At 36.2% G+C, this 20,967-nt stretch overlaps 2 protein-coding genes across 3 annotated transcripts in view; one reads left to right on the forward strand and one right to left on the reverse strand.

The window, feature by feature from the left end:
- On the forward strand, positions 1–18,210 carry gsap (gamma-secretase activating protein). Of its 2 annotated transcripts, none has more exons than XM_067426910.1 (32): positions 1–156; positions 292–385; positions 537–598; positions 866–922; positions 1,299–1,368; positions 1,530–1,577; positions 3,576–3,664; positions 3,772–3,841; positions 3,970–4,019; positions 4,124–4,228; positions 4,335–4,391; positions 4,511–4,560; positions 4,681–4,760; positions 5,124–5,201; positions 5,279–5,365; positions 5,505–5,597; positions 6,627–6,847; positions 6,933–7,002; positions 7,088–7,167; positions 7,330–7,410; positions 8,195–8,329; positions 9,151–9,209; positions 9,528–9,559; positions 10,792–10,853; positions 12,349–12,444; positions 13,289–13,359; positions 13,447–13,541; positions 15,690–15,809; positions 16,157–16,218; positions 16,932–17,036; positions 17,129–17,225; positions 17,327–18,210. In XM_067426910.1, the coding sequence occupies exons 2-32, from the start codon at positions 304–306 to the stop codon at positions 17,425–17,427; spliced, it is 2,565 nt and encodes an 854-aa protein (XP_067283011.1). In that variant the 5' UTR covers positions 1–156; positions 292–303; the 3' UTR covers positions 17,428–18,210. The 2 variants fall into 2 exon arrangements, with proteins under 2 accessions (XP_067283011.1, XP_067283012.1); XM_067426911.1 differs by having other exon boundaries at positions 3–156; positions 257–385.
- ccdc146 (coiled-coil domain containing 146) overlaps positions 16,204–20,967 on the reverse strand; it is a 24,771-nt gene continuing 20,007 nt past the window's right edge. Inside the window, exons 16-19 of the mRNA XM_067426909.1 lie at positions 20,105–20,242; positions 19,591–19,839; positions 19,104–19,305; positions 16,204–16,333 (exon numbers count right to left, since the gene is read on the reverse strand). Coding sequence (XP_067283010.1) covers positions 19,105–19,305; positions 19,591–19,839; positions 20,105–20,242 — 588 coding nt within the window. The 3' untranslated portion in view covers positions 16,204–16,333; position 19,104. The remainder of the gene's footprint in view (positions 16,334–19,103; positions 19,306–19,590; positions 19,840–20,104; positions 20,243–20,967) is intronic.

Below are 20,967 nucleotides of genomic sequence, written 5' to 3' on the forward strand. Positions count from 1 at the left end.
TTTGGGATCCGCCTATGTGGTCATGGCAGAGCTTCGGTAAACACTGCAAGTGATGTCGGGATCGGCAGATTCACGGACTTTCGGTTCATTTTTGTTGATGTTGAGCGTACTGTCTGTGTTCGGCACGTCGATAAACTGAAACGACTTTTTCTACATGTAAGTTAACATTTCTAATTGTAAATGTGTAACCGCCAGAAAGTTTGTGTGTTATCTGTCTCTGCTGAAGCGTGAAATCAGGTCATTTCCTCATTTCCAGGTCTAGTGTACTAGTATTCTGCTAAATCTGTGCAGGACAAATCACACATGTTGAGATTAAACCCCACTTTCGATACCCAAAAAGATGTTGTGTCAAGCATTTTGGCGAAAGAGGAAAGGGCGAATATAGGTAAGTTAAGCACGCGAAATAATTATTAATAACTATTATAATGTAATACGACGATTATAATACATATTGTTGCTTATATATTGCGGAGGCATTGTTTTATTTTAATGAATTTATAAACTTGCACACATTGTGTATGTGTACTTATGTGCAGGTGTTCTTGAGCCTCGCATTCTGAGTGTGGAGAGAGATGGAGGGGTCGTGTACTCTTGGAGAGTAAGTTTGCCTTTAGTTTCATGTGTCACTTTAATTTGACAGGTCATGCGCGCGACGTTCCATTCATAGCAGAGCGAGTGACGCGCGCAGGGACAATCTGTCGCCAGTCTATAGCAAATGAGCATGGCATGCCATACACATACAATAGACACTGTAGTAATTAAATAGCATACATGCAAACTGAATAGATGTCACTGTGTTAACTTCCTATTATTATTGTTATTATTATTTTGCTCCTTTTGACTGTTTTCCCAATTATATGTTTAGGGGGCAACAGGAACTACAAGAATTGGGAAATATGATCCTATGAGTACAGAGAATAAGGTACAGAATTGGTTACCATGTTTGATGAACATTGAGCATGTGAATATTTCAATCCAGCCATATACAAATTATTATAAACTGAATATAAATTTACACTGTAATATGAACTTTGGGACCAGTTGCATAAACAGCCATTATGTTAATAACTAGTATAAACAACTAGCAGCTCATTAGGGGTCATCAGTCTTACTTTTCGGTATACAATTAGACTTAATTAGCCTTAAAGAAAAAGAAAAATGTGATGACTAACTTAGCGATTTATGCAACTGCCCCCCTGGTGTATTAAAAATGTGAGAAATGTGCATCGATTCCAGTCTGAATGAATTGAACTAAGGAAGAATTGTCTAATGCACACGTGTGCCTCTTGTGTTCACAGCTCCTCTACACTTTTGACAAGCAAGTGTGTGTCAGCAGCTGCTCTTTAAATAAAGAAGAAACACTCCTGGGTAAGACTGCTGCCAATAAAATCAAGTTTTTCTTTTCCTTCTTTTTTTTTATAGCTTACACATATTCATCATTGTATTGGTGGTAGCATTTCATTTGGTTCATCATTATTAACTGTTGGGTTTGGGAAGGTGATTGCTAATGTGACCTTCTTTTGTGCTAGCGGTCAGTCTATCTCAGTCCACACAGGGAGAATGCCGCTTTAAACCAGGTATATAATTTATAACAATATATTATTTATTGTTTTATTTTTACTTATGGCAGGTCTCAACAGTGTGAGCATTTCACACTGATGTGTGTTAAAAAATACACACAGGGGATGTTATGAATGCAAAGTCCTAAAAACTACTAAATATCTTAAATATTATTACAAGCGTTTTAATGATCATTTTAAGAGGACCTAAATTTGGCGATGGAAACAAAGTAATAAAAATACAGCCTGCTGTGATTTATTATTTATAAATATAATAATTACAGAAATACTGTATACCTCCCTCATTTCCATGTTATACACAGAAAAGTAAAAATAAATAAATGTATAATTAAATACATGTGGGAATAAATACATATAAAATGAATGAATGAATAAACAAAAGTTAGAATAAAATACATTAATTAAAAATGAATAAAGGAATGAATAAATGTAACAAAAATAAATGTAGGATTATTTAATTAGAAATTATTTATGGTTGTTTTATCAAGTCATTTATATTCATTCATTTTTAATGAATGAATGAATTGATTGATTAAATGGTTTTATTTATTTATTTATTTATTTATTTATTTATTTATTTATTTATGTTTTTGATATCTGCAGGCCTCCAAAACACACACACACACACACACACACACACACACACACACACACACACACACACACACACACACACACACAGTTTGCAGTTTAAATTAGGCCTATACATAATTAAATAATTATTAAATACAGTTTAAAGCAGAAATACTAAGTATTTTTATTCCAATAAATTAATTAATTTAGATAATTTTGCATTTAGCTTTACCCTAAAGTTTTTTATGTGTACGTGTGCTAGTTGGAAAAGTTTCAACCCTGTATTGGGTTCTTTATTATTTAATTTGGACTCTTATTAATTATAATTTAAATGGACTCATGAATACATTTGACTGAACTCCACAATATCGTAATTTTCTCAGTTATTAGTTACAATTTAACATTGTTTCATTTGACTATTGCATGAAGTTCCTGTTTCTGAAATATTTTAATGGTTAGACAAGAAGGAGAGGAAGAAAATGTTTCTTTGCAGTTTTATACCAATGTTTTCACTTCCCTTATTGGATGCTGTGGTAGCATAGTCATGTTGATCAAATAAATGTGGCATAAAGACTTGTCCTTTGTGTCTTGAAAACCCTAATTCTTTCACCATATGCACACAGACAGTTTAATTATAGGCCTAAAGGCCCATTCACACCAAGATATAAAGATAACTATTACGATAACTATATTAGTGTTCACACCAACACACAGTATCATAGTGTCAGACTCATTTGAAACAGGCAAAACAATTACACAACACCATGCTGATTTATAAAATGGTAAATGCCAGCATAATCAGGTAGGGATGTATGCATGTGTGTTAGAACCACCTATAGGCAGCAACACAACAACCACTTTCAAAGGCCAGAAAGGTAGTAAAGACATGGTTAAAATAGTCCATGTGACTCCAAAAATAAAAAATGATGATTTTATTTAACAATCTCTTCTTTTCAACGTCATTCTATGCTATTCATGTAGTAAAAACAGTGTGTCAAAACGCTGTATGTCAAAAACTGTATGTCTGTATGTCAAAAAGCCGCCTCGTTATTGGCCAGCACCTGCGACAGTATCATTCGCAGTATCATTGTGGGGCTTACATGAATAGCGTCAGCCAATGGTGAGCCGCCTTTCTGATGTAGAACCTGGAAGCTCTGTGGCTAGTGTTTTTCCCAAGTTCCCAGCCACTCAGCATTTTCACTGGCCACAATTTTGACATACATACCGTGGGGAAATACTGCCATATAGATATTTGAATAATAATTCTAATTTAGCAGGGAGTATATTAGGCTGTGACGCATGGACATTATACTGTTTTATAGAGCCAATATACTTGGCTTTGTGTTTCAAATGTGCAAAGAGATTCAGTCACGCTGTCTAGATTATCCTTTAACTCCTGACATTGATTTGTTTCTACTTTAGTGTCAAAATGTTTAACACTTCTCATTGAAATACACCCAATCAACAACACAAAGGTCCTGAAAGCAGTGGATTGCAAGGTCAAAGTGCAGGTAATAAACAGCTGTCATGTGAAGCTGGTGATCTTTATGAATTCCTTATGATGGTCCAGTGTTGATAACATTAAAATTGTCTTATATTTCACATGACCCCTTTCTAGTTTCTTTATCCCAAAACATGCCGGACCACCGTACTAGAGAGTCATCTGCTGTTGGCGGCAGAGGATGGCTGTATGTATTGTGAAAATCTTTCAGAGACCATCAATAAGCTTTGCTTTATACCATATTTTGTTCAAGGTACTAGTTTAAATATATTTATTGTAATTTATCATGAATGTTTTTTTGTTTTTTTTCTGCAGATGTTGATCAGTACCACATAACTCTGACGAGGCAGGAGGGTTACAGGGTGGTAAGGGCTGCTATGTGACATGCTGTGGAAATGATATTTGTGAAAGGATTGAATAATACTAGTATGCATTGAGGAAACACATGCACTCAGGCTGCTTTGAACAGGTGATGCAGAATCCTGATCGTCTGAGCAGAGAGAGAGTGGCTGAGGAGTTCATTTGGGTTCAGTGGGACTCAGACACTCAAAGACTCTTCTACCTCACTGCACGGGTTGGAATCTATTTGTTCACTTGTTTAGTATTACTTTGCCTCATTTATTTTCTTTTGCGTTTTAAAGGAAAAAATATACATTGCCCTTTTTTTCTCCACCCTATAGGAGAAACACACACTGAAGTGTGTACAGTTTTACCCCGATCGCAACTTTGAGACCATGGTAAACATTTTTGTGCACTTCTTGGTGTCACATCTAAAGCTTTTTACTGCTTTATTTAAATAAATAAAAACATTTAGAGATACTGATTCATTTTAAACAAATCTTTCTATGTGACACAGTTTGAGCTTCCATTGGAGATGCCAAAAATTTCTTCTGTCACTTCTGTGAGGTCAGTGATTCAATTTGCAGTTAAAGACATGCAAAACGGCTCATTATACATATAAGCAGAACCATGTGATGGTGACAGCCCCATGCAAAATTAAATAAGCAGTGTCTGTGGTCTGTACAGGTTTGTTAACTTTGGGTACGATCATTATCGGGACATGAAGGACGAGGGTCTCAGGTTAGAGGTGTTCACCAGCCCAACAGGTAAGTTACTTAACATGTGCTCTTCAACACAAAATTATACTGCGAAATACTAAAACATTTACTTCATATTTACCTATTTATTTTTTTCACTTTTCTAATTTATCATGGGATAGAGAGTAAGTTATCTCTGCTTTTTTGCATATATTGAAAATCATAAAAATGCTTCACTTTGTTGATAAAAGCTGGCATATAATCAGTTTCCTGGTATCGTCTACAGTAAATTGGCAAAATGTCCTCACGCTGACGTGATTTCTGCTGATCTGCATTTAAGCTGTATTGGCTTCAGATTTGTGTGTGACATCTAATTGATTTGATTTGAACTGATGTAAGTTGCTGTTCTGAATCTCTAAATGTTTCTGAAAGGAACCATGTGTGTGTGCTACAGCCATCCGGTGCGCTGGCATAAGGATGCCACATACACTATCGCATTTGTGCACAGAGGTACAAAAGATCAAGCTACATTGACATAAGCATTCACACAGATCTTTATAAAGGATTAAATAGACTCTCTTTGAAAGGCTGCAGTAAGACGTTCACCGTATCTCTAGAGAAAGGCTCTGCACCTGCTCATTTTCCAACCGTCTATCCTATCTTCATTCATCTGGGTCAGTATAGCTATCATTGCACATTTAACCCGCTGAAATCCACCCAACTCAGTCTGCAATTCATTCAATAATAGAAAGTCATTGATCTGAAATAGGGTCAAGGATCATCTTCTCAGCTGTGATGATTTATATGTTTCAGATTATTATATAGTGGTGTACCTGGCTGATCATTTCCTGCACCTGATCAACTGCAGACAACAAGACCTGCTCTGCTACAGTCTTTTCCTGTCAGGTAAGGCCTAATATTTTTTTGTTTAATGTTCTTGTTATGAGTTTTATAATTTTATTTATTTATTTTAATTTACTTTTTTTAGGGTTTTGTTTTATTTATTTTAATTTTGTGTTTAGTTTAGTGTTTTTTGTGTTGTTTTTTTGTTTTTGTTTGGGTTAGTCTTTGTTTTTTGTGTTTAGTGTTTAGTCTTTTTGTTTGTTTTGGGTTTTGTTTTAGTTAGGGACGGGTTTGTTTTTGTTTTGGTATTGTGTTGTGTTTTTGTTTGTTTTGGGTTTCGTTTTAGTTAGGGTTTGTTTTTGTTTTGGGTATTGTGTTGCATTTTTGTTTGTTTTTGGTTTCGTTTTAGTTAGGGTTCGTTTTTGTTTTGGTATTGTGTTGTGTTTTTGTTTGTTTTGGGTTTCGTTTTAGTTAGGGTTTGTTTTTGTTTTGGTATTGTGTTGTGTTTTTGTTTGTTTTGGGTTTCGTTTTAGTTAGGGTTCATTTTTGTTTTGTTCTGGGTATTGTGTTAAGTTTTTTTTTTTGTCTTTTTGTTTGTTTTGGGTTTTGTTTTAGTTAGGGTTAACTTTTGTTTTGGGTATTGTGTTGTTGTTGTTTTTTTGTTTAGTTTAGTGTTTTTGTTTGTTTTGTTATTTTGTTTTTTTTAGTTTTAGTTAGTGTTAGCTTTTGTTTAGTATGGTTATTTATTTTGGGTTCTGTTCTGTTTAGTGTTTTTTTTTTTTTTTAATTTGAACTGTTGCAGTATTATTTTGGAATTTCTGATATTTTCACTTTTGCATCATTTTGTTAAAACCAGTTGTTATTTAGTTATTTACATTACTGTTTTCATTTGTGATTTTTTTGTGTGTGTTATGATTGTTAGAATGTTAGGCCGTTATAAATTCTACATATAACTTATATTTGGAGTGATTTTAACTGTAATATAAAATGTCCTTGATACATTTGCTTAAACTGATATTGCAGTACTAATCTATTCACCTGTATTTTTCATGGTTTGCTGTGTGTATTACCTTACACTGTGCTGTCTCACAGGGGCAGATGGTCATATTGAAGCACTGAGTTTGGGCAGTGAGGTTGTGAGTATGTCTGGCAGCAGGCTGCTTGATGTCCGAGCTGGCAAGATGTACACCATGGATCTCAACCCTGACTTCCTGCTTGAGCTTCTCAGTTCAGACAGGCCTGAGGCCCAGAGGCTCGCTGCCCTGCACTGCATGCTGGTCTACCTGCAGCCAAATCCTGTGATAGAGCTTAAGGTGAGATAGAGAGAAATTATTTTGTAATTAGGATACTGGTATGTGCTGAAACTCATGTGCGATTCTCATTTCTCTTTCGGCCCAGATTATAAACTGGATCAGTGAGAATGTCATGAGCTTTGATGCTTTTGATCAGATTCAGGAGTTCATTCTAGGTGAGTGCTTGTGTTTTTCATGTGGCCTATGTCTATTTTGCATGCTAAACCAGTTTTAGAAATAACTGTATATCTCTCATTTCAGCCTCCTTGTACAGAATAAGCTACCAGCAGTGTGTGAGCCTAGATAAGTTGTTGCCGTACTCCTGTGTGCTTGAAAAGAAGGTAAACTATGTACTGTAATTTATTATTACAGTACTTTTCCCCCTCATAAAAAGCTTTTACATTATTTATTTTAAAATATCTTTGTGATTTCTGCCTGTTTAATATAAACTTGAAAAAAGGTCTTTTGTTCCTTTTTTTTATTTGTGTCATTTGCATTTCTAGGAGCTTCCTGTTGCTCTCACGGCAATCCCTGGGGTGAAATGCACCCCTGAACTGCTCTGTCAACCAATAATCAAAGGGAAGGTAAGAGATACTCTATAGTTTAAAGTCCACAGGCATTCATATATTTCATAAAAAATTCTTTGCATGACGAACAGACAGATAGCAAACGTGTAGTGGGTGTTTATGCATTTAATTTAACTGTTAAGATTGATAACGGTTAAAATTTAACGTCAACTTTTGTACACAAAAAAAAAACTCTTCCTCCTCTATTTCTCTTTTCTTCTTCCCTTTTTCTGGTTTTTGCTACTCTGAGTAGTTTACAAATCTTGGTTTTTAGGCCACTTTTTGCGTTTCTTTGCCTCTTCTTGACAGATCGCTTCCTGTACTCCTGAGTTGTAATCCGCTTTGGATAAAAGCGTCTGCTAAATGCATAAATGTAAATGTAAATGTAACATTTCCAGGAAAAATGGACGACAAATAAACTGGAGCAGTTGTTTACTAACTTAACACTAGGTGGCAGGAGAGTCTCAGATCTGTGCTAGTGCACACAAATTGAATGCATATATAATTTATTAAATCTGCTTGGGAGAGGTGAAACACAACAACTGGAAAAGTTTGAGTTGTGGAATAGATTTCAACTGTCAGCTGAAACCAAGAATTGATAGTTGTGCAACCCCCCTAAACATTTGCCAGGGTTTCAGTCCAGATCGGTTCTTAAGAAATACTTCATTTGCCAAAAGGGAACACTTACTTATATACTTCACTGTTTTATCCATGAAAAATCTGTTTTGCAAATCTTCTTTTGTGATAATGTTGTAATTATATTTTATTATTATTGTAATGATTTTGTTATGGTGGGTTGAAGGGTAAAAGCCTGCAGGGTTACTGGGAGGAGCTACAGCATGTTTTGGACAGAATGAGGTACTTTGAGGCGGTACCGAGCCCACGCTTCAGGACCAATCTGATTAAGGAGGACTGGATCAGATTTCAGGCTGCTATGGTGAGCACTAAGACCACACATTATGCATCAGGACTTAAACAAAGCATTGGAATGCAGCTGAAGTGATCCAGAATCTGTTAAACATCCATCAAATGTGTTAAAATGTTTATTCTGTTTGGTCAAAAAGTTTCATGATGTTCTGTGTGATTTTTAAAAGCTGATGGGATCTGAAGCATCCATTTAACACACACTTTTACAAAAACCCCTAGTCGAGCATGTAAATGGAGAAAGACATTCTGTACAGATAATTTATTTGCAAATCAAACCCAGATGGGATGTTTAACAAAAGTTATTTGGATTCATGTGAAATGTAATCATCTGTGAAGCTCAAAAAGTGAAATATTACCCACGGGTGAAATCCCGTCATTTTCAGGAAATGTGTACACCAGCTGAAGACATTGAAATTATTATATAAAATTATGGCTATATTGGGAAAGTAGTTTTTTTATTGAATTGAGTGAAATTATATAATTCAAACAAATTGAAGAACCCAATAATTACACATATGATTTTGATTTAAATTTAATTTATATTTGATTTATTTGATTCATTTCGACAATAGAATTAATTATTTTTAATTTATTGACTGCCCTAGTTATAATAAATTGCAAATATTAGGTTGCTACATAAATATACATATATAAATGTATAATAGTATAAGCAGTGTATATTATATATTTGTTATAAATATTAATTTTCAATAAACATTATATTAAGTAAATTTATTTAGTGCCAAAAAAAGTAATATTGACTGGTCAGAACCTAGGACTACAGCCTACTAGAACTCTGTTTTATAATGTCCATTTTTGTTATTGCTGCAGAACTCGGAGAAGAAGAAATCTCCCCACTCTTATCGCCAGATTGAGGAGAACACCAAAAAGTGGGTGGAGTTCAGCATGTACCAAATGCTATGTGTGTGTGAGTGTGCATGGGCAGTGAATAAGAGCATGTTACACTTTTTTAAAACAGAGTAACCCTGTTTTACTCTGTCAGAGTAACAACCCAAAATAATTCCGTACATCTATTAAATATCCTATGTATCTTGCTACAGAAATTGCTTTTTTTAAGCTTATCTATCTAAGCTGAGTGTGTTTGCTATTGATGGTTTAGTGAGACCCATGGGAGAGGAAAATATAATGCAGCTTAATGCAATTTAAATGTTTTTTTTTCTTCTCTTCTCTTTGTTTCTTATGTGCAGAGTTCTGTCCATGGTTGACACCTGGCGTTTGGGTAAGTGAAACTTTTTTTAACATAGTCAGTTGTGTCAACGAAAGGACACTTGTCTTGAGGTTATTTTTCCCTGATAAAATCCTGGAAATATTTCAGACTTAAATGGAAAGTCCCAGTGACTTGAGTTTCAGGGTCACATTCTCTGGTTTGATTGTAATCGGTCTCCAGTTTATGTGTAATTAATCAAGAACCTTGTTAAATCAGAAGGAAATGGGAGGAGGAATTCCATAGTGTTATATAAGCAAGATTATAGTACGTCCTCCCTACACTCAAAACACAAACTCACACGAGACAAATCTACTGTGTTATCTTGTGTTAGTCAGAATACCTTTCAGCCATGTATGAAAGCTGGATGGGTTACATTAAAGGATTAGTTCACTTCAAAATGAAATTTTCCTTCTAATTATTATTTAATTATCCAAGATGTTCCTGTTTTTCTTTCTTCAGTCGAAAAGAAATTACGTTTTTTGAGGAAAACATTCCAGGATTTTTCTCCACATGATGGTTTTATATGCAGACAACAGGTTGAAGGTCCAAATCAATGCTGTTTCAAAGTGCTTTGAAGGGCTCTAAAGGCTCTGCACAATCCTAGCCGAGAAATAGGGTCTTATCTAGCGAAACCATTGGTCATTTTCTGAAATAAATTGCCTTAAAAAAAAAAAAACTCAATTGCGGGACTTTGGTGTTCTTCACGGTGTATGATGTAGGTGAAAGTACTGACCCAGTGCCAAAAAATTCCAACTCATGTTCTCCTCCAACTTTAAAAATGTCCGACATTGTTGTTTTACCTTTGTTCGTTTTAACACTGGGTTGGTACTTCGACATATGTCCCGTGCGTGACCTTTCTGACGTGATGGCGTCACACAAAAGCAGAACACAGAAGTCGCGCATTTAAGGTTAAAAAGTATATAACTGTTGTAGAAAATGACAGATCGTTTCGATTGATAAGACCCTATTCCTCGGCTGGGATTGTGCAGAGCCCTCTAAAGCCCTTCGCAACTGCATTGATTTGGACCTTCAACCTGCAATTTAAGTACATTATAAGGAGAAAAATCCTTGAATGTTTTCCTCAAAAAGTTTAATTTCTTTTCGACTGAAGAAAGAAATACATGAACATCTTGGATGACATTTTTGTTTCGAAGTGAACTAATCCTTTAAGTGAGTAAACAATGACAGGTTTGTGTACTGTAAACTACACTCAATTCTTCTCTCACCTTCTTCTGTCCTTTCAGATAGGCGAGTAGTTCCCCTGTTTCAGGAGGAAGACCAACAGCAGAGGGTGCTGGTGGGCCTGGTGAGTGGTGAGCCTGTCAGTTGTCCAGCATCCATCAGTGGTCAGCTGTAACTCTCCACACATTATAAGCTGACATGTTAGAGATTAAAGAAGCCGAAATCAGAGTGAAAAGGGGACACATGCAGACAATACTAGATCATTATAACAAACTGACAGTGAAGATAAAAGCCCTAATCAGAAACAGTGGACCTGACTCTGCGCTCACATGGAAATTTTCCTAAAGATGTTCTTGTGACGGCAGTGGTCCTCAGGATTTAATATCCTTGTATGGACCACCCACTCCAAATCAAAAATGGACCAAATATGAAGTCAATTTGAATAAATCCTTAAGGGCTTTTATTTTCAGCATTCACATGTTACAATGGACATGTTTTATGAATTAAAATGGATACATTTTAAAATTAAATAGTTTTAGTCTATAGTACAGGTTTCTCTAATACGTTATTCTAATTGGTCAATGATTCTAATTGGTCATTCTGCTGTCAAATATCTTTGTGTAATGATCGGGGAACAATCGTTCCCCGGCGCCACAGCAAAAAGGGCTTACCCACTTCTCCAGGTGTGTGTCCACGTTTTGCAGTGTTTGTGTGTCTGTTCACTAGCCTGACAAGCCAGACCCACATCAAGATGTTTGGTCTGGAAACTCACCATTGACAGGGCTCAATCCGAGGGGCGGGTTAAACGGTTGTCTTTCAAACTCCCTCTGCACGCGATAGGAAAGCGCTACAACCAACCAGAGCAACGAAGGTGAAACAGAGCTTGTTGACAGATTAAACATTCGCCGTATCCAGTCTGCAAAACTCTGAACACATCTTCCCTTTTTAAGAATGACTTCAGTGCCGTTCTTTTCTCAGAGAAAAGCTTAACTCCAAGTCTTCCAGAGTTGCGGTCAAAGCTGATTCGAAAGACCGCCGTTCGCCAGTTTCTGTGTTTACTAGAAGCACGCAAACGCAACTCGGCCGTCGTCATTATGGCCCCGCCCACCGACTCTATACACGATGTGATTGGCCCGGCAAGAGTTAGGGGAATACAGCTCAGAAGGGTATTGAGAGACGACACTCGCGGGCAGATTAAATTTGCTGCCGCTAGGGTGCGTCTAGATTTCTAGGCTATGTGTTCACTACTCACTGCTCCTACTGTGTGTGCACTAACTTGGATGGGTTAAATGCAGTGGACAAATTCTTGCCCTTCACTTAAACTTCATAATTGTGTCTTGTTTCAGGAAAGTAATTGGTTAATTTTTTTTTAATCTGTAATATATTTGTTTGATTTATATATTTGGTCAGTACTCACATAATCAGCAGTGCAAATGCTCCTGCTCGTCAGATAGGTGGGCTCTTTTTTTGTTTTGAAAATAATGACCAGCAATACTTTTTTTAAACTTAATTTGCCAAGAATTATATTACGTATTAACAATACTATTATATTGTAATTTTGAAGCTTGTTTAAAATAGGCTTACATTTCAGTTTTGTCTTTATTTATTTGTTTTTTCAGATGGTGGACAAACTCAGAGAACACTTGAACAAGCATTTATCACGATTGGGGAAGAAAAAGATTGATTTGCTGGTGGTGAATTATGCTGCAAAGCTGGTATGTGTTTGTGCTGCTCTTACATCATTACGCCAGAGATCTCTCACAGTACACGTGTTAGCAAATGGCAACTGCGGGACAAATCTCCTTTGTCGACACAAAACAATGCTGAATCTTAAGCCTAAAGACACACTACAAGACTAAAGCTTGTGGCCCTTTCGTGTGTTAAGACTAAGTAATTTGCAACGAGTAGTTCCAGATTAATCAATTCACCTCGTCCGCTATTAGATTATAAAGCATGGGAAAAAGGTGGGTATTAAGGGTGATAAGATTAAGACCTTCTATCTTGTTAGTATGCACTTGAAACTTGGACTTGGTGTTTGATAAACTCTTGTCCTTTTGCCAAAACAGTCATCTCTCGCCTGCTGGGAATATTGCAACAAGCCCACATAATGTGCTTCTATTACGCAAGGCAAGAAAAGTTTACGATATACACCATATATCTTTTTCCACCAAATTGACACTGGATCTAACCTGTTCGGGAAATCAGAGGGGGAAGCAGATGGACGTTTAGTGGTTCTTCCTGTTTTCATATCAGGGCGAGCATGAGGATGTGAGAAACCATGCGTGATCTGCCTAGTGTAAGCGCATGTTTGGGTTAGAGAACTTGCTCAAGTGAAACTAAAGTGCGCAGGGGTGTAGCTCGTGAATTTGTGCTCTCCATGAAAACAGGAAGGGAAAGTGAGTCAGATTGTCCAGTACACTCTTTGACAGTCACTTGAGGACAGTGAGAGTTTGTTTCCTCTAAACATCCACATAGAGTCTTAGTAGTTTTATGGGTGTTGTCAAATCAAATGTTTGTCTAAAGTATTTTTAGTAATATATGGCTGTATTTTCTGTTTAGCTTGAACTGGTCTGGCATGTGTTGGAATTGGTATGGGAGAAGCTGAAGTTGGGCCCCTGGGTGCTCTGCATGTACGTGTACCTATCCATGTTTTACTTCCTCATCCAGAGTGCTTGATTGCTTGAATCTAAAGCCTTTCATTTGTGCCTCTGTTCTAGTAAGCAGCAGGGAAGTTCAGAAGAGTGGGCAATGTTTCATGTGATGTTTCGCATTCTGGAAGCGACTAAAGGGCTCTGTCTCCCCCTCCCTCCAGGTAAGAGGAAGCCTGACAATCTGACAACATTTAGAAAACAGTTCCAAAACCTTGTGAACGGCCTTTTTGTCTACCTACATAAAAAGCTGCCTATTAACACAGAATCCTAACTGGACAACATAAGTGACACTCTAAATGGGCATGAACTCACACAAATATTCATGAAGAGTCACAAGTCACAATTAATTCTATTAGTTTGGTGTTAGCATGCTGCTATGCTGAAAACACAATACACTATTTATCATAAAAATGCACAAACACATATTGGACAAAAAATGAATTACATAGAAGTATATTAACCACATCCAAAATCGCATACGGTCTGAGTAGGTGCTACATTTGATTTGGAACTTGCTTTGTGACTAACTATAGAAAAGTAAACGTTCTATATCAGGGGTGTCCAAACCCGGTCCCGGTTAATTCTGACATGCTACTTATTTCACATACTACCTTTCACTTACTATATAGTAGGGAGCAGTGTTGGGGAGTAACTAGTTACATGTAACGGAGTTATGTAACTGAATTACAAAAAACTGTAATCCAATTTTTAGTTGTGTTAACAATTACAAAGGGGGTTACATCTGAATAATAGATCTGAAAAAGCTAGGATATGTTGAATAATATTAATTTATTGCTTTGCCTGTTTTTGATGTGCACAGTGTCTCCTGCCATTAGTTCTCGTTTGAATTTACAGCGCACCACGTCTGCCAATTACTTCAATCCACATTGCAGCTGAAAACTTTTGGTTACAACCTGTGAGTTGCCAACACGGCGAGTGATAAAAATGTGTTCCAGTGTTAGAAATGTAAAAATTATTTTATTAAGAAATTATGAAAGGCAGCAAATATAACAGTTCAGTGCAAAATATGTTTGCCAACTATTAAAATGATTTCGGCATTGAACGTTTCAATGTTAAACCTGAGGAAGCATCTCCTATAATGAATGTTAATCTAAAGCTCCACCTACTGGACAAATCTCTCTATTAGTTTTTCCCGTTTTGACTTGCAAAATAGAGCTATTTAACATCAAAATGATTGGTCATCAAGTCTAAACAATATTTTAGGTGGAATATAACTGTATAAAAAAATAAAATAAAAAAAGCATACATGTTATGACAGCTACACTGGTGGTATCTGTTTGGGTTCCAGTGAGTATGAAACTAATATTGATTTCTTATTAACAGAAGCAAGAATAGATTCTAGTCTTTATATGGTATATTGTATAATGTTTTCCCTTCACACACAACTATAGTGGTAAAAAATAATATGTAAATAGTATGCAAATCTTTTAAAAATTGTTTATATCAGTAAGAAGAAAAACATGTTTTTTACTACTCTATAATGATCGAGAATTGAGCCTTTTCTCTTAAATATAACTCTGTTTTTTAGAGGTTAAATGTTTAAAAATGATTAACAGTTGATAACATTCATTAGAAAAGTAATAAAAAAGTAAACAAATGTAATCTGTTACATTACTTTAACAAAGTAATTAAAAAAGTTACATTACTTTACATTACATTTTAAATAGGGTAACTTGTAATCCGTAACCTATTACATTTCCAAAGTAACCTTCCCAACACTGGTAGGGAGGTAGGCATATTTGGATGCAGGGATAGTCAAATTGGCATGTATTGTACCTTTTAGATTTTTGGCATATATTAAGTGTCTTGAATGCTGTCTATGTAGGCTGCTTACTGGGATATACAGAGCTAATGTTCTTATACACTAAGAAAAAGGAAGCTGCTGCGTTGTCTTTCCATGTTTAGACACTTTAAGAGATTGTTTAATTATGTCAAAAGTGAAAAACAGAACCTTTAGTTTTTCTATGCCTGGCCAAAGATATTTGAACGCTCTAAAGATTAATTAAGTGAGCATCTCTCCAAAATCCAAATGAATCCCATGTAGTTTAGCTGCTGGGTGTGTCCGATTTGATAGATTTTACAACCCAATGAGGGAAAAAAGCTGTTTGTGAAATCTGAAGTGTGCCAGATATGTCTGGGTGGATCCGCTCTTTGACACAAATGCTTTGGCATGGGCTCAGACCCGCCTGGGGAAATGATTAGGATAGGAATCATTGATCCAATCCACTCTGTCCATTTAAAATAGTTAAATCAAACAAGTGGTTTATTATGTGTGCATCTGTACCTAGGTTATTCTACACTGTTAAGTGTCCTCGGAGTCCGTTGTCTCCCACAGTACACTTTTCTCCAGTATGTGGACCACGGCCTTCTTCAGCTCACAGAACCATTTGTTTCACGCATTATGACAGGTACTAATTTAAACAGACGCATTTTAATATATCATATTTCTAAAGCTGTTATTTGTATATTGTGTACATATATAAAATAGACTTTACCTGAACTTTTTCCTACACCATAAATGTGTGGTCGACACACTAAGGACTCCAATAGGCAAAAACATAACCCTGACCTGGAGGAAATGAGTTAGATTTGAATCAAACAGTGCCTTAGGATAAAATTGAGAGTGCTTTCATAAAAATAGTCTACATTATTATCATTATTAAAGGACACGCATCATTTAAGAGCCTGTGTTTTATTTTCAGAACAATTTTACAGTATGTTCTCTCACTCTTTCTGTCTATCTATCTCATGACAGGTTTAGATAACAGTGATGCCAATGAGCAGCTGAAGTTCAGTATATTGAAAAGACTTCCAGAGGTAACTTTCCTACTTGGCTCTTCTCTTGAAATATTTGCCATGTAAGGTCCTGGTTCGCTTTTCCTCACTTCTGAGTAACAGCGTGGAGCGGCTCTCGGAGATGTCAGTAATTATCCTGTGTAGAAGAAAAGGAATGTTAGAATGTCTGTGGTTGTGTGTTGGGTCACAGCATGCTCTTGGGCTTCAGTCTTTGTTTTCTAGTTTTAAGGCAGCCAAGTGAGAGAGTGCGGCAGGTGTTTTAGAAAAATACAAGCCAATTTCCAGCTAAGTGATTAGTCTTGCTGTTTTCCATGGTAGTGCAGTCATCCGTTCTGATTTCCAACCTCTTCCCTTTGTTGTGGAAACATTTTGGTTACTAATGTTATATTTGGAATTATTCAGACAGAAGTGCATGTTATTCCAAAGAATCAGTTCTCTTTGGAATTGATCAAAATATAATATAACTTGCTCAGGTCCAAGAAAATGTTTATAGTAGTTAACACAGTATTTTAATGCCAGATAACATTAATGAGGTAAGGTTACAGGAATAATGGCAAATTGGTACTGGTGGTGCCATTCTAATATGGAACTCCTACTTTTCATAATCAATTTTAAGAAGTCCCATCTGACATTTTTGCTCAATGAAAAATCAGTCTGAATCACAAATGTTACATTATGAAAGTAAAATGTGTTGTGAATGCCATTTGATGTTGATATTATGTTTTTATATTTAGCATATGGAGCAGAAAGTGAGCCAGCGGTGGGATCACCCCATCACCTCTGCGTGCATCTCCAGGGAATACATCAGGACTCTATTGGACAAATACTCAGAGAGCAGGGTAAATATTCATAGGAATCTGAATCATGGTCTTGGCTCTTTGATCAGAGAAAATGTTCTCGTTTACCAGCTAAACAAATTATATTTTTTTAGGACTCTGAACTGTTGGACTATGGCAAGTCAAGTTTCTATCCTGACTTTCTGCCTCTAAACTACCTCGCCAAGATTCTCTCCAACAGGGAGGAACAAGGTACATGTTTTCAGAGAGGAATTCAATCATAAAATATGTTCTGGGATAGTAAATGTTATCATTTACTGTATGGTAATGATCGTGTGGGTGTTGTATTTCAGCTCAGAACCCTTTTGAAGAGCAGGAGAATGTGGATGTCAGGTTTGTGGAGGAGACGGCCTTAAAGCAGACTCTAATCAAGCTGGGCTTCGAAGTCAAGTAAAAACAGCCCAGTACAAACAGAAACATGGGAAATGAATGGGAGAAGTGCCCCTGGCCGAAGTACAAAGCTTGGTTAATTTAGGTGACTGTAGTAAATGTAAAGAAATTTCAGTTTTAGGGACATCATACTAAAAACTGAAGCCTAAAACCAAGCTGTTGACCAAAGATTATTTCCTGGCTGTCAGTCTGCTCTTTAAATATCACATTTTAGTACCCATATGGACACGTACTGACTCTACTGATGCCAATACGTATGGGGAATGTTATGCACTTTTCTGTACACGCAATGGAAGAGCACCAACAAAAGACACATAAAGGGATTTTTTTCTCCAGATGTTGTATGGAGTCAAGTGGGTTCATCTGTAAATATTTCTCAAACAAAAAAAATAAAAAAAATCATATATTCTTTGTACTCTTCATTTTGCAAAATAAGATTCTTTTTGTCAATAGTAATTTCCTGAAAGGTTATTTTAGATTACATGCCTGAATGTTTGCAATTATTCTGCTGAGCCTCTAAGGCATGGTATTCACTTCGCAGCTGTTTTTAGATGGTTATTGGTTACTTTTCTATAAAGCACACATTGAGCTACTATGTGTATAAAAAAAAACACTTTTAATAAAGTTGATTAAGCTATAGCTGTATCTAGATCAGGGGTTGGTGAAATACTAATGTATAAAATTATCCAAATTATTTGGCTGAAGTTAGCCATATTCCCATGTATTTTGAAATTGGGCCTTTGCATATGTAAGGGATAATGTACACCCAGCCGATTGTTATCGCAGAATAAACCCAGACAGAGTGATCAGGACCCTGATGCGATGCGGAGGGGTGTTTGCATCACTCTTAAGGGGTTTATTCTGCGATAACAACCGGCTGGGTGTACATTATCCCGCTTATTACACGGCTACTACATGGTCTCAAATAAATTAGACACAAAATATTGTCTAGAGATTTAATATTTTATTAGCTCTTACGCAAAGCTTCCGCGAAGAAAAACAGTTCCAAACTGCTTTAAGCCTTTATCTATTGCTGCTAAATCTTGAAAAATATCCATATTTAAAACTTTATAAAGGAAACCCGCCTTGAAGTCTTCCGTTGTAGCATGGCTGTTTAAGTATTTAACAGCCACAAGATGGCGCCAGCGTTAAGCATAGAAGTAGTACCGGTCAAGATAACTCGTAGTACCCGGATGAGCAGTTGTTATCTGGAAATAACATACCGCTGGAATGCGCGATTGACCAATCAGAATCAAGTATTTCACAGAGCCGTGTAATATGTATTTATATATACTCTGTAGAATGAACAGTGATTAACAAAATTAGCAAGAATCTAAGAATCTTTAAACCACTTGGGATATTAGAGAAAACAATTCCATTGAATGTCAAATATGGTACTGTGATAGATTTCCCTGTATAATTCAGATGTTCCTGGGTTCAGAGGTCATATCATGTCTCATCAGCTCTGGCAGATCCCTAAATAATCTCTCAGAATTCCCAGCATGCCTCCAGCAGAAGCTTGACTGCATTCACTGCTTAGAAATTACACCCATATGACACAAGTCTTATGTTAACATCACTAGTTCGGAGGAAATAGACCAGATTGTTAGAAATGGGATCACATCTGGACATTTACGTTTTTAAATCTATAAGCATCGTCAGTTTTCAGGTAAGACTCACACTAGATCTCAATAGGTTTGAATTTTGGTTTGCGGATGTGGCGAATGTTGGCACCAGGTTCGGAGGGTTTAAAGGGGGCCAGGGCTCCATAGTGTTTAGGCACTGGCAAAGGATCGTCAGTGGGGATGTAAGCATTGGGTCGAAGCTCAGCCGTGGTGTAAACACCGCTTGGAAGCTGCTTCCACTCATCTTCCTCAGCCATCTAACGAACAAACATAGAAATACATTTGTATTACACAAACATGTTGTTAATAGCCCTGTGATTTAAATATTTACCTAAATTAAAGTATGATTCAGCTATCATTGAAGGTTTAACAGAAACTAAGAGACATCTGTGCTTTAGCACAGACCTGATCCGACACCACTGCCCTGACGAGAAGTTTATATGGGGGCAAATCTTATGAAAACACTTACTGTAAGATAGAGTCATTTGCGCCTGTAGTGTGTTTAATTTGTATTATATGTTTGATGACATCTGGAGACTTACCCTGGCTTTTTTCTCTGCATCTGTCTGGCGTCTGTGCAGATCTCGAAGGTAACGCAGCCACTCGTTCTCCATGTTGTCTGAGGGGGGCAGGCCCAGCTCCACACGCCTCTGACACAAGTCCAGCTGTAGTTCCTTTTCTTTCATCTCCTGCTGCAGTGTCATACACTCCGCCTGCCGCATGGACAGTTCCGCTACCACTGCCATCATTTTACGAGTGCGCTCCCTGATTTGAGTCTGCAGCTCATTCACCTAAAACACCAACACACTGTAAATTAGTTTAATACAACGACTAACTAGTGGCTACATGATTTTCTGTGATCACATTTAATTAAGCTGAAGGATTGGCAAGAGAGCTTGCTATGGTTCATAAATGTGGGCAGCTGATGTTTTTTGGCGATAATGAGGTATTTTCTATTGTTGGTCACCACTTGATGTCCTGACTCCTGTGTAATTTCTGGGTCCTGAAGCAAAACTATGTTGCTGTGTGTTAGAGTAAATGTGTCTGTGAGCTTACTTTCTTAGCCAGATGCAGCGTGTCTTCTTTACCGTTCTCAGCTTTGATTTGGATGCGCTGGGAAAGGCGTGTAACCTGCTCATACACAAGCTCCATTTCCAAGAGCTGAGCCTCTTTATCTGTAAGTTGCACCTCAAACTAAGCAGACACACACACACACGCACCAGTAAGCAAAATTTTTACCTACTTTATGAGTGTGTATTTTTCTAACCAAATAAAATACACTCCTTGTAGTCATTTTATATAATTTTCTTTAATTTAAACGGTTCATTAAAAGTTTTAATAGATTCATACATTCATTTTATTAGGTAATAAATACAAAAAAAATCAACATTCTCTCATGTTATACAATAAAATGTGTAAACAAGTATGTATTAATATATATGTACAACAAACTAGGTCTAGAATATAAATAATTATTGAAAATAATTTTTATATAATGATTAAATAATGGAATAGCATAAGAAAGCAGGTGTTTCAATTAAAACACATTTTTTAATTTAGATTACATTAAGAATCTATTACCTATTAAAATTTAGGCAACAAGGCATTTATGCAATAAAAAAATGTATGCAAATGTGGAAAGAATTATATATTTTGCACAAAATACTATTTTCTTATTACAAAAAATTTATAACTACTGAATGTATGACACAAACTAGGTCTTGAATAGAAATAATATTCTAAAAAATAAGTAATATTTATAATATTATTCATTCTTACATAATGATTAACTATTTTAATTTTATTAAGCTAAAAGAATAACATAAGAAATCAAGTGCTACAAATAAATAAATAAAAACTGAGGAATTCATTAATGAATTTCTGCATATGTTAAGGGTGATTGTGTTTAGTGGGCTTGA

Source organism: Pseudorasbora parva, chromosome 20 (assembly GCF_024679245.1).
Source record: "Pseudorasbora parva isolate DD20220531a chromosome 20, ASM2467924v1, whole genome shotgun sequence".
NCBI lineage: Eukaryota > Metazoa > Chordata > Actinopteri > Cypriniformes > Gobionidae > Pseudorasbora > Pseudorasbora parva.